General features: G+C 43.6%; 1 protein-coding gene across 1 annotated transcript; it reads right to left on the bottom strand.

The window, feature by feature from the left end:
- Window positions 1-9,074: 9,074 nt before the first annotated feature.
- On the bottom strand, window positions 9,075-9,590 carry LOC117084960 (40S ribosomal protein S15-like; the record flags this gene model as incomplete). The annotated part of the gene is made up of 1 exon (XM_033213343.1): window positions 9,075-9,590. A coding segment is annotated over one exon (462 nt), but the record flags the coding sequence as incomplete, so codon positions are not given.
- Window positions 9,591-11,581: the final 1,991 nt, after the last annotated feature.

The following is an 11,581-nucleotide window of genomic DNA, read 5'->3' as shown; positions in this document are numbered from 1 at the left end:
AAAAGTAAGAGCACAGAGGTGGGGTGCAGTGGCTCACACTTGTAATCCCAGCACTTTGGGAGGCTGAGGTGGGCGCATCATGAGGTCAGGAGTTTGAGACCAGTCTGGCCAACACAGTGAAATCCCATCTGTAATAAAAATACAAAAAATAGCTGGGCGTGGTGGTGGGCACCTGTAATCCCAGGTACTAGGGTGGATGAGGCAGGAGAATCGCTTGAACCCGGGAGGCAGAGGTTGCAGTGAGCAGAGATTGTGTCACTACACTCCAGCATGGGCAACAGAGCTAGATTCTGTCTCAAAAAAAAAAAAAAAAAGTAAGAGCACTGAAAAGTAAGTTACAGAGCAAGACCCTGACTGTACAAAAAAAAAAAAATTGCCAAGCCTAGTGGTGCATGACTGTAGTCCCAGCTACTAGGGAGACTGAGGTAGGAGGATTATTTGAACCCAGTTCGAAGCCAGCATGGGCAACATAGCAATATCCCATCTCTTTAAAATAAATATATAGGCCAGTCATGGTGGCTCATGCCTGTAATCTCAGCACTTTGGAAGACTGAGGTGGGCATCGTCTGAGGTCAGGAGTTCAAGACCAGTCAGCCTGGCCAATATGGCAAAACCCAGTCTCTACTAAAAATACAAAAATTAGCCAAGCCTGGTGGAGCATGCCTGTAATCCCAGTTACTTGAGAGGCTGAGACAGGACAGCCAAGATTTCGCCACTGCACTCTAGTCTGGGTGACCGGGCGATACTCCATCTCAAATAAATAAATATAAATTAATTAATTAAATAAAATAAATAAGTGAAACAGAAAACACATGAGACATAATAGAAAAGAAAAATGTAAAATGGCAGATGTAAATCTAATCCAATAACACTGAGTGTGAATAAATTAACCAATCCAATTTAAAGGCAGAGATTGGCCAGGCATGGTGGTTCACACCTATAATCCCAGCACTGTGGGAGGCCGAGGTGGGCAGATCAGTTGATCCCAGGAGTTCAAAACCAGCCTGGGCAACATGGCAAAACACTGTCTTTACCAAAAATACAAAAAAAAAAAAAAAAATAGGTGGGTGTGGTGACACATGCCTGTGATCCCAGCTACTCAGGAGGCTGAAGTGGGAGGATTGCTTGAGCCCAGGAGATGGAGGTTGCAGTGAGCCAAAATTGTGCCACTACACTCCATCTTGGGTAACAGAGTGAGACCCCATCTCAAAAAAAAAAAAAAAAGAAAGAAAGAAATTGCAACTATGACTAAGTTGGATCTATCCCAAGAACATGAAGTTGGTTTAATATCGGAAAATCAGTAAGTGTAATACATCATATCAAATGCATTGACAAAACTCAACATTCTTTCATATAAAAACCCCTAAACTGGGAAAAGAAGAGAACTTCCCTAATCTAATAAAGAGCATCTATGAAAAACCCGCACCTAACAGTATACTTAATGGTAAAAAATGGGATGACTTTTCCCTAAGATCAGAAAAAAGGAAATGGGGAGATGTTAGTCAAAGAATACAAACTTTCTTTCTTTCTTTTTTCTTTTCTTTTTTTTTTGATATAGAGTTTTGCTCTTGTTGCCCAGGCTGGAGTACAATGGCACAATCTCGGCTCACTGCAACTGCCGCCTCCCAGGTGCAAGCGATTCTCCTGCCTCAGCCTCCCGAGTAGCTGCATTATAGGCACCCACCACCATGCCCAGCTACATTTTTGTATTTTTAGTAGAGATGGGGTTTCACTATGTTGGCAAGGCTGGTCTTGAACTCCTGACGTAGGTGATCTGCCCCCCACGCCCCGCAGCCTCCCAAAGTGTTGGGATTACAGGCATGAGCCACCGTACCCAGCAGAGTACAAACTTTCAATTATAAAAATAAATAAATTCTGGGGAGCTAATGTACAGCATGGTGACTATAGTTGATACTGTATTGTATACTTGAAATTTGCTAACAGAGTAAATTTTTTTTTTTTTTGAGACTGAGTCTAGCACTGTAACCCAAGCTGGAGTGCAGTGGTGCCATCTCAGCTCACTGCAACCTCCACTTCCCAGGTTCAAGCGATTCTCCTGCCTCAGCCTCCCAAGTAGCTGGGATTATAGGTGCCCCCCACCACGCCCAGCTAATATTTTGTATTTTTAGTAGAGATGGGGTTTCACTATGTTGGCGAGGCTGGTCTCAAACTCCTGATCCTGGGATCCACCCACCTCAGCTTCCCAAAGTGCTGGGATTACAGGCATGAGCCACCACGCCCAGTCATAAATCTTTTTTTATTTTCTATGTTTTAGTCCTGATCATGGCAAGGACAAGAGAGTAAATCTTAAGTGTCCTCACCACCGTCCCCCACCCCGACACATACAGCTATGTAAGGTGATGGATGTGTTTATTAACTTAATTGTGGCAATCGTTTCACATATATGTATACTTAAGTGATCATATTGTACACCTTGACTATATATATAATTTTTGTCAATTATACTTCAAACAAAGAGATGATGTCTACTCTCACTACTTCCTCAACATTATATTGGAGGTTCTAACCAGGGAAATAAGGAAGAAAAAAAGGGGGATCCAGATTGGAAGTGAAGAAGTACATCTACCTTTATTCACAGTTGACATGATTTTATATACAGAAAGTCAGATTGAACTCAGTGGCTCATGCCTGTAATACCAGCACTTTGGGAGGCTGAGGTGGGAGGATCACTTAAGGTCAGGAGTAGGAGACCAATCTGGCCAGCACGGTGAAACTCCGTCTCTATTAAAAATACAAAAAAGAATAGCTGGGCGTGGTGGCAAGCACCTATAATCCCAGCTACTCAGGAGGCCGAGGCATGAGAATTGCTTGAACCTGGGGAGGCAGAGGTTGCAGTGAGCCAAGATCGCACCACTGCATTCCAGCTTGGGTGACAGAGGCTGGGTGACCCTGTCTCAAAAAAAAAGAAAGAAAGAAAATCAAAAGAAATACACAATAAAAACTATTAGAGTTCATAAACTACCACAGCAAGCTTGCAGGACACAAAATCAATATACAAAAATCAACTATCTCTGTACACTAGCAATGAATAACAAGAAAATAAAATTAAGAAATAATTCTATTTACAAGAGCATAAAAAAGAATAAGAAAGTTAGGAATAAGTTTAATAAATGAAGTGCAAAATATATAGATAAGCAGAAATAAACCAATGTGTATGTGATCAACTGAATTTTTTTTTTTTTTTTTTGAAGATGGAGTCTCCCTCTGTCACCCAGGCTGGAGTGCAGTGGCGCAATCTTGGCTCACTGCAACCTCTGCCTCCCAGGTTCAAGCAATTCTCCTGCCTCAGCCTCCTGAGTAGCTGGGATTACAGGTGTGTGCCACCATGCCTGGCTAATTTTTTGTGTTTTAGTGGAAACGGGGTTTCACCATGTTGGTCAGACTGGTCTCGAACTCCTGACCTCATGATCCACCTGCCTCGACTTCCCAAAGTGCTGGGATTACAGGCGTGAGCTACTGCACCCGGCCAACTGATTTTTGACAAAGGTGCCACGACAATCTAATGAGGAAAGACTAGCCTTTTCAGCAAATGGTGCTGGGACAAATTGATAGCCACCTGTAGAAGAATGCTCTTTTTTTCCAGCCTGGCCGACATGGCAAAACCTCATCTCTACCAAAAAAAATACAAAAATTAGCTGGGTGTGGTGGCAGGCACCTGTAGTACCAGTTGCCTGAGGCAGGAGAATTGCTTGAACCAGGGAGGTGGAGGTTGCAGTGAGCCAAGATTGCACCACGCACTCCAGCCTAGGTGACAGAGGGAGACTCCATTTCCAAAAAAAGAAAAAAAAATGAAAAGAAAAAATGGCAATAGATTCTTAGACGTGATGCTAAAAGCACAAACAACAAAAGAGGAAAAAGTAGGTAAATTAGACTTCTTCAAAATTAAAAGCTTTTCTGCTTCAAATGATACTATGAGCAAAGGGAAAAGACAACCCACAGGATGGGAGAAAATATTTGCAATCATTTATCTGATAAGGGACTTATATCTAGAATACATAAAAAAAAAAAACCCTATCAACTCAATAATAAAAGACAGAAAATCGAATTTTAAAATGGGCAAAGTCTCTAAGTAGACATTTCTCCAAACAAGATATACAAATGGGGCTGGGCATGGTGGCTCATGCCTGTAATCCAGTAATTTGGGAGACCAAGGTAGTAGTATCACTAAATCCCAGGAGTTAGGTACCAGCAGGGCAACATAGGGAGACCCTGTCTCTATGAAAAATACAAAAATTAGCCAGGTGTGATGGCTCGTGCCTGTAGTACCAGCTACTTGGGGGAGGCTGAGGTGGGAGGATCGCTTGAGCCTGGGAGGTTGAGGCTGCAGTGAGCCACGATCATGCCACTGCACTGCAGCCTGGGTGACAGAGCCAGACTCTGTCTCAAAAAAATGAAAACAAAAAAAGGGATATAATTGATGAATATGCAGAGATAAAACTGATCCCTGTTAGTCATCAGGGAAATGCAAATCATATTTCACCCATTTTACATTTTATCCACTAGAATGGCTATAACAAAAAAGTCAGATAATAAATGCTGGTGAGAATATGGAGAAATCAGAACACTTACACCCTGCTGTTGGGAATGTAAAATAGTGCAGCCACTTTGTTTGTTTTAATTAATTTATTTTTATTATAGAGGCGGGGTTTCACCATGTTGGCAAGGCTGGTCTAAAGCTCCTTACCTTAAGTGATCCACCCGCCTCAACCCATGGTGCAGCCACTTTACAAAACAGACTGATGGTTTCCCAAAATGTTAAACATAAAATTTCCATATGACCTAGCAATTCCACTCCTGGATATATGTACCCTAAAGAATTGAAAATAAGGCGAGGTACAGTGGCTCATGCCTGTAATCCCAGCACATTGGGAGGCCAAGGCAGGGTATCGCTTGAGCCCAGGAGTTCAAGACCAGCCTGGGCAACATGGTGAAATCGTGTCTCTACAAAAAGTACAAAAATTAGCTGGGCATGTTAGCACATGCCTATAGTCCCAGCTACTCAGGAGGTTGAGGTGAAAGGATCACTGAGTCAGGGGAAGTCAAGGCTACAGTGAGCCATGATAGTGCCACCGCACTCCAGCCTGGGCAACACAGTGAGTGACAGCCTGTCTCAGAATAAAAAAAGAAAGAAAAAGGAAAAAAAGAAAATAAGTATTCATACAAAAACTTGTTCACAAATATTCATAGCAGCACTATTTGAAATAGGCAAAAGATGGAAATAACTGAAATGCCCGTCTTAGTATGACAGAGTTTTGTTCTTGTCACCTAGGCTGGAGTGCAATGGTGCTATCTTGGCTCACTGCAACGTCCGCCTCCTGGGTTCAAGCTATTCTCCTGCCTCAGCCTCCCAAGTAGCTGGGACTACAGGTACGTGCCACCACGCCCAGCTAATTTTGTATTTTTAGTAGAGACGGGGCTTTTCCATGTTGGTCAGGCTGGTCTCAAACTTCTGACCTCAGGTGATCCGCCTGCCTCGGCCTCCCAACATGCTGGGATTACAAGCATGAGCCACCACGCCTGGCCAGATCTTCTATATATATATATATATATTATATATATTTTTTTTTTTTTTTTAGGAGACACAGTCTTGCTCTGTCACCCAGGCTGGAGTGCAGTGGCATGATCTCGGCTCACCGCAACCTCCACCTCCCAGGTTCAAGCAATTCTTCTGCCTCAGCCTCCCGAGTAGCTGGGACTACAGGTGTGCACCACCATGCCTGGCTAATTTTTGTGTTTTTAGTAGAGATGGGGTTTCACCATGCTAGCCAGGCTGGTCTCAAACTCCTGACCTCAGGCAATCGGCCTGCCTTGGCCTCCTAAAGTGCTGGGATTATAGGCGTGAGCCACAGAGCCTGGCGGGTCCTTATATTTTATTGTTTCTTTCACTTTAGAATTTGTACACTCAGAGTTTGTGAAAAAATAAACTCCCTTACAAAATTATTTTTGGTGCTTTCATTCAGGAATTTTGCACTGTTTAATAGTTCATAGCTCTGTCAACACTTTAGCTTGGCCTTTGGCTTGGCCTGCCCCAGTAAAGACACAAATTCGCTAGTGAATTTAGGTGCCTGGAAATAGTGATCTCTGGGGGGACTCAAACTTCTTTAACCTCTTGACTTCCTTCCAGAGTGAAAGGTAGGCATGCCAACGGATGGACACCGTGACTTCACCTGAAAGATACCATTTGTCATCTCTCAATGAACAACTACTCATCACCCCTTAATTTCTTGGTTCTGTAGTCTTTTTATTATTATATATATATTTTTGAGATGTAGTCTCATTCTATCGCCCAGGCTGGAGTGCAATGGCATGATCTTGGCTCACTGCAACATCTGCCTCCTGGGTTCAATAGATTCTCCTGCCTCAGCCTCCCGAGTAGCTGGGATTACAGGCACCTACCACCACGCCTGGCTAACTTTTGTTATTTTTAGTGGAGATGGGATTTCATCCTTTTGGTAGGCTGGTCTGGAACTCCTGACCTCAAGTGATCCACCCTCCTCGGCCTCCCAAAGCGCTGGGACTACAGGCGTGAGCCACTGTGCCAGGCTGGTCCTGTTTGCAGTCTTTATTATAAATTCAAATGTCATAATTTAACTACAACTTTAAAAGATTAACTTTGAAAATTTAACAATGTAAAATTTTTTTACAAATTTAACTTTGTCACAATGACCCCTCGGACACCCTCTGCCCCTTGAGTACAAGTAAGTATTTAAATAATTAATTCTGAATCTTAATCATACCAAATTACATGTGACTAGACTGTTTCATCTGTGTATGCCATAGTTCATGTTCATTTATTTATCTCCCAGATAGTTTTTTATCACTTCATAAATTTAGTTTACAAGCCAAAGACTCAGAAATCTGTTTCCTTTTAGGTTATAGACAGTAGCATCTTAGGACTTCAGAGCTTGGAGGGGGAAAAAAATAGAGGTTTTTTTTAAAGACGGGTCTCACTCTGTTGCCCAGACTGGAGTGCAGTGGAGGGAACACAAGTCACTGCAACCTTGACTTCCCGGGCTCAAGTGATCCTCCCACCTCAGCCTCCTGAGCAGCTTGGACTACAAGCACATGCCACCATGCTCAGCTAATTTTCTTTTCCTTTTTTTGGTAGAGGAGGAGTCTCATCATGTTGCCTAGGCCAGTCTCAAACTCCTGGGCTCACTTGATCCTTCCGCTTCGGCCTCCCAAAGTGCGGGATTATAGACGTGAGCCACCATGCCCGGCCAAGCATATAGTTCTTTACCAAGACAGATGAGCAAAGAATATTGACTGACATCTCCAGTAATATCAGTCAATAATTAATAAGTTATAGACAACTTAAGGGAAATTTAAGGAAATCCCAATACAAGTAAAATTCAATTTTTTTTTTTTTTGAGATGGAATCTTGCTTTGTCACCCAGACTGGATGCAGTGGCGCAATCTTGGCTTACTGCAACCTCCATCTCCTGGGTTCATGCAATTCTCCTGCCTCAGCCTCCTGAGTAGCTGGGATTACAGGCATGTGCTACCACGCCTGGCTAATTTTTGTATTTTTATTAGAGACAGAGTTTCACCACATTGGTCAGGCTAGTCTTGAACTCCTGACCTCCAGTGATCCACCCACCTTAGCCTCCCAAAGTGCTGGCATTACAGGCATGAGCCACCATGCCCGGCCAGTTTTATTGAGTATAAGTAGTTGACTCCCTGTCATTTATTCCACCTCAGATAACTAGTCTAATCCAATTCTGGTTGTTCTATCATCCCCTTGGCAGTAATTGGTTTTAGAGTAGGAGTGTGGCCAACTGTGCAGTATTCTTAGAAATATTTTCTTGCGGTCGGGCGCGGTGGCTCACGCCTGTAATCCCAGCACTTTAGGAGGCCGAGGCAGGTGGATCACCTGAGGTCAGGAGTTAGACACCAGCCTGATCAACATGGAGAAACCCCGTCTCTACTAAAAATACAAAATTAGCCGGGCATGGTGGCACATGCCTGTAATCCCCGCTACTCGGGAGGCTGAAGCAGGAGAATTGCTTGAATCCAGGAGGCAGAGGTTATGGTGGGCCAAGATTGTGCCAGTGCACTCCAGCCTGGGCATCAAGAACGAAATTCTGACTCAAAAAAAAGAAAAAAGTAGAAATACTTTCTTACTCCTAAGAGTGATCTTCTTCCTCTGCATACTGGCATGGCTGAGTTAAAAGAATTTCTGCAGTTATCTTGCTACTGCCTGAAGACAAAGCTGTTACCAAGAATAGGGTAGGGTAAAGGGATGGATGAATCCTGGATCCTTCATGACATTGTAATACAACTGCATCAGTCAACTCTGTCCTATCTCTGAGCTTCCTTGTTGTATGACATAGTAAATTTCCTCATTTTTTTATTATTCATAGTCTGAGTAGATTTTATTAATTATTTACAACCAAACCATTCTAACTGATCTGCTGAACATTAGTGCCACTTTGTAACACTGATTTTCCCTAGATTCAGGTAAAATGCTTTCTTCAACTCATTCTGTATTTTCCAGTATAGTTAGATAACCCTCGGAAGAATACACATGGCTCCAACATTTTAGAAACTCTGTCAGGTACCCAGTCCTCAACATCTTGTCAGGATTAGTTTACATCAGAAGCTGCGACTCTCTTCCTTTCAGCCAGATACTCCACTGACCTCCATGGCAAACTCAGGCCAGGTTGGAGAATTCAGTCCTTTCCCTAAGCATGTAAAAATTCCCAGGTGTGAAGATCCTGCTTACTGCTGGTGCCTTATATCTTTTACTTAACTCTGCTTGAATTCTGAATCTTTTTGGCTAGACTTCTTGAATAGGTTCCTCATCCCATATTGCCCTTCTTGCATATGCTGCTGTCCCAGGCTGATGAGACTGCTTCCAAAGTTACCTTCAAGAGCTCCCCTGTTGTTTCAACCTCACCTGCCTACCAGAATTCCTGATCCATTCCTTCTCCAACTTTCATATCTTCATTTTTATTTAAAGCACAGTAGAACATATTACAGGAAGGAAATAAATAGCCCAAAGTTCACTGGAGAAATACTTTAGCAGGAGTGACCACAATAGTGGTTCCTGGTTTTTTTTTTTTTTTTTTTGACTGGAGCCAGGTGCGCCTTTATTAGCTGAGCCACTACTTGAGAGGGATGAAGCGGGAGGAGTGGGTGGCTCCAATGCCGGGCCGGCCGTGCTTGACGGGCTTGTAGGTGATGGAGAACTCGCCCAGGTAGTGGCCAATCATCTCGGGCTTGATCTCCACCTGGTTGAAGGTCTTGCCGTTGTAGACGCCCACCATGCTGCCCACCATCTCCGGGAGGATGATCATGTCTCGGAGGTGCGTCTTCACCACCTCTGGTTTCTCCATGGGAGGAGCTTCTTTCTTGGCTTTGCGAAGGCGCTTCAGGAGGGAGTGCTGCTTGCGGCGCAGGCCACGGTTCAGCCGCCGCCGCTGGCGCGCACTGTACAGCTGCATGAGCTGCTCGTAGGACATGTCCAGCAGCTGGTCCAGGTCCACGCCGCGGTAGGTGAACTTGCGGAAGGTCCGCTTCTTCTTTGCTCTACCTCTGCCATCTTGCCGGATGCTCAGAAAAGCGGTTCATGGTTTTTTATGCCTGCCTTCTTTCTTAAGGAGAATTTTTTTTTTTTTTTGGGACGGAGTCTTGCTCTGTCACCCAGGCTGGAGTGCAGTGGCCGGATCTCAGCTCACTGCAACCTCCGCCTCCCGGGTTCACGCCATTCTCCTGCTTCAGCCTCCCGAGTAGCTGGGACCACAGGCACCCGCCACCTCGCCCGGCTAACTTTTTTTTGTTTTTGTTTTTGTTTTTTTGTTTTTTGTTTTTTTTTTTTGTTTTTTTTTTTTGAGACGGAGTCTCGCTCTGTCGCCCAGGCTGGAGTGCAGTGGCCGGATCTCAGCTCACTGCAAGCTCCGCCTCCTGGGTTCACGCCATTCTCCTGGCTCAGCCTCCCGAGTAGCTGGGACTACAGGCGCCCGCCACCTCGCCCAGCTAGTTTTTTTGTATTTTTAGTAGAGACGGGGTTTCACTGTGTTAGCCAGGATGGTCTCGATCTCCTGACCTCGTGATCCGCCCATCTCGGCCTCCCAAAGTGCTGGGATTACAGGCTTGAGCCACCGCGCCCGGCCAAGGAGAATTTATAAGCTGTTAACTTCGTATGCTCTGCACGAACTGTTGTAAAAGTTTCAGATGCAGTTGAATGTAGTTTTTTTAACTACTAAATATTCCAAAGAGGGAGGAGAAATTAATAAAAAAAGTTTTATCTCAAGAGCAGTTTTTATTAATTAAAATATAACTAGCAATAGTTTATTATATAAGTTAATAACTTCTTTAATATAGCCATTTGTCATTTATAGACATCAACCCCTTAACTTGAGTAATCAACTCTGGTTTCCTTTCAGTCCCATTTAGTCAGGTTTAGGCGTTAGTATGGATTTTTCTCTGGCTTTTGTTTTGTGTAATAACCTTTTGCAATCTGCTTTATGTGCATTTACACATATGAAAAAAGTCCAAATATATTATCAAGCCTTTATTCTTACATGTTAACTATGTGAAATTTAATTTCCTACCCATTAAAATATTTTTCCTGCCGGGTGTGGTGGCTCACACCTGTAATCCCAGCACTTTAGGAGGCCGAGGCGGATGGATCACCTGAGGTCGGGAGTTCAAGACTAGCCTGACCAACATGGAGAAACCCTGTCTCTACTAAAAATACAAAATTAGCTGAGGTGGTGGTGTATGCCTGTAATCCCAGCTATTCGGCAGGCGGAGGCACGAGAATTGCTTGAACCCAGGAGGCGGAGGTTGCGGTGAACCAAGATCGAGCCATTGCACTCCAGCCTGGGCAAAAAGAGCGAAACTCCATCTTAAAAAATATATATATATTTTTTTCTTTCAATTAATTATCAATTAGTTCCTTTTGTTCTTCTTGTAATACACTCCTTAATTACTTTCCTACTTGCTGTAAAATTCTGTGATACTATTCAGTATGTGTTAGGGACACCTTATCCTCTATCCAGATTTCCAAAGGTATTTTTTTTTTTTTTTTTTTTTTTTTTTTTTGAGACGGAGTCTCGCTGTGTCGCCCAGGCTGGAGTGCAGTGGCGCGATCTCGGCTCACTGCAAGCTCCGCCTCCCGAGTTCCCGCCATTCTCCCGCCTCAGCCTCCGAGTAGCTGGGACTACAGGCGCCCGCCACTGCGCCCGGCTAGTTTTTTTGTATTTTTTAGTAGAGACGGGTTTCACCGTGTTAGCCAGGAGGGTCTCGATCTCCTGACCTCGTGATCCGCCCGCCTCGGCCTCCCAAAGTGCTGGATTACAGGCTTGAGCCACCGCGCCCGGCCAAGGAGAATTTATAAGCTGTTAACTTCGTATGCTCTGCACGAACTGTTGTAAAAGTTTCAGATGCAGTTGAATGTAGTTTTTTTAACTACTAAATATTCCAAAGAGGGAGGAGAAATTAATAAAAAAAGTTTTATCTCAAGAGCAGTTTTTATTAATTAAAATATAACTAGCAATAGTTTATTATATAAAGTTAATAACTTCTTTAATATAGCCATTTGTCATTTATAGAC

Source organism: Trachypithecus francoisi, unplaced genomic scaffold (genome assembly GCF_009764315.1).
Source record: "Trachypithecus francoisi isolate TF-2019V2 unplaced genomic scaffold, Tfra_2.0 Lachesis_group1, whole genome shotgun sequence".
In the NCBI taxonomy this organism is placed as follows: Eukaryota; Metazoa; Chordata; class Mammalia; order Primates; family Cercopithecidae; genus Trachypithecus; species Trachypithecus francoisi.
This window is presented reverse-complemented; position numbering and strand designations above follow the sequence as displayed.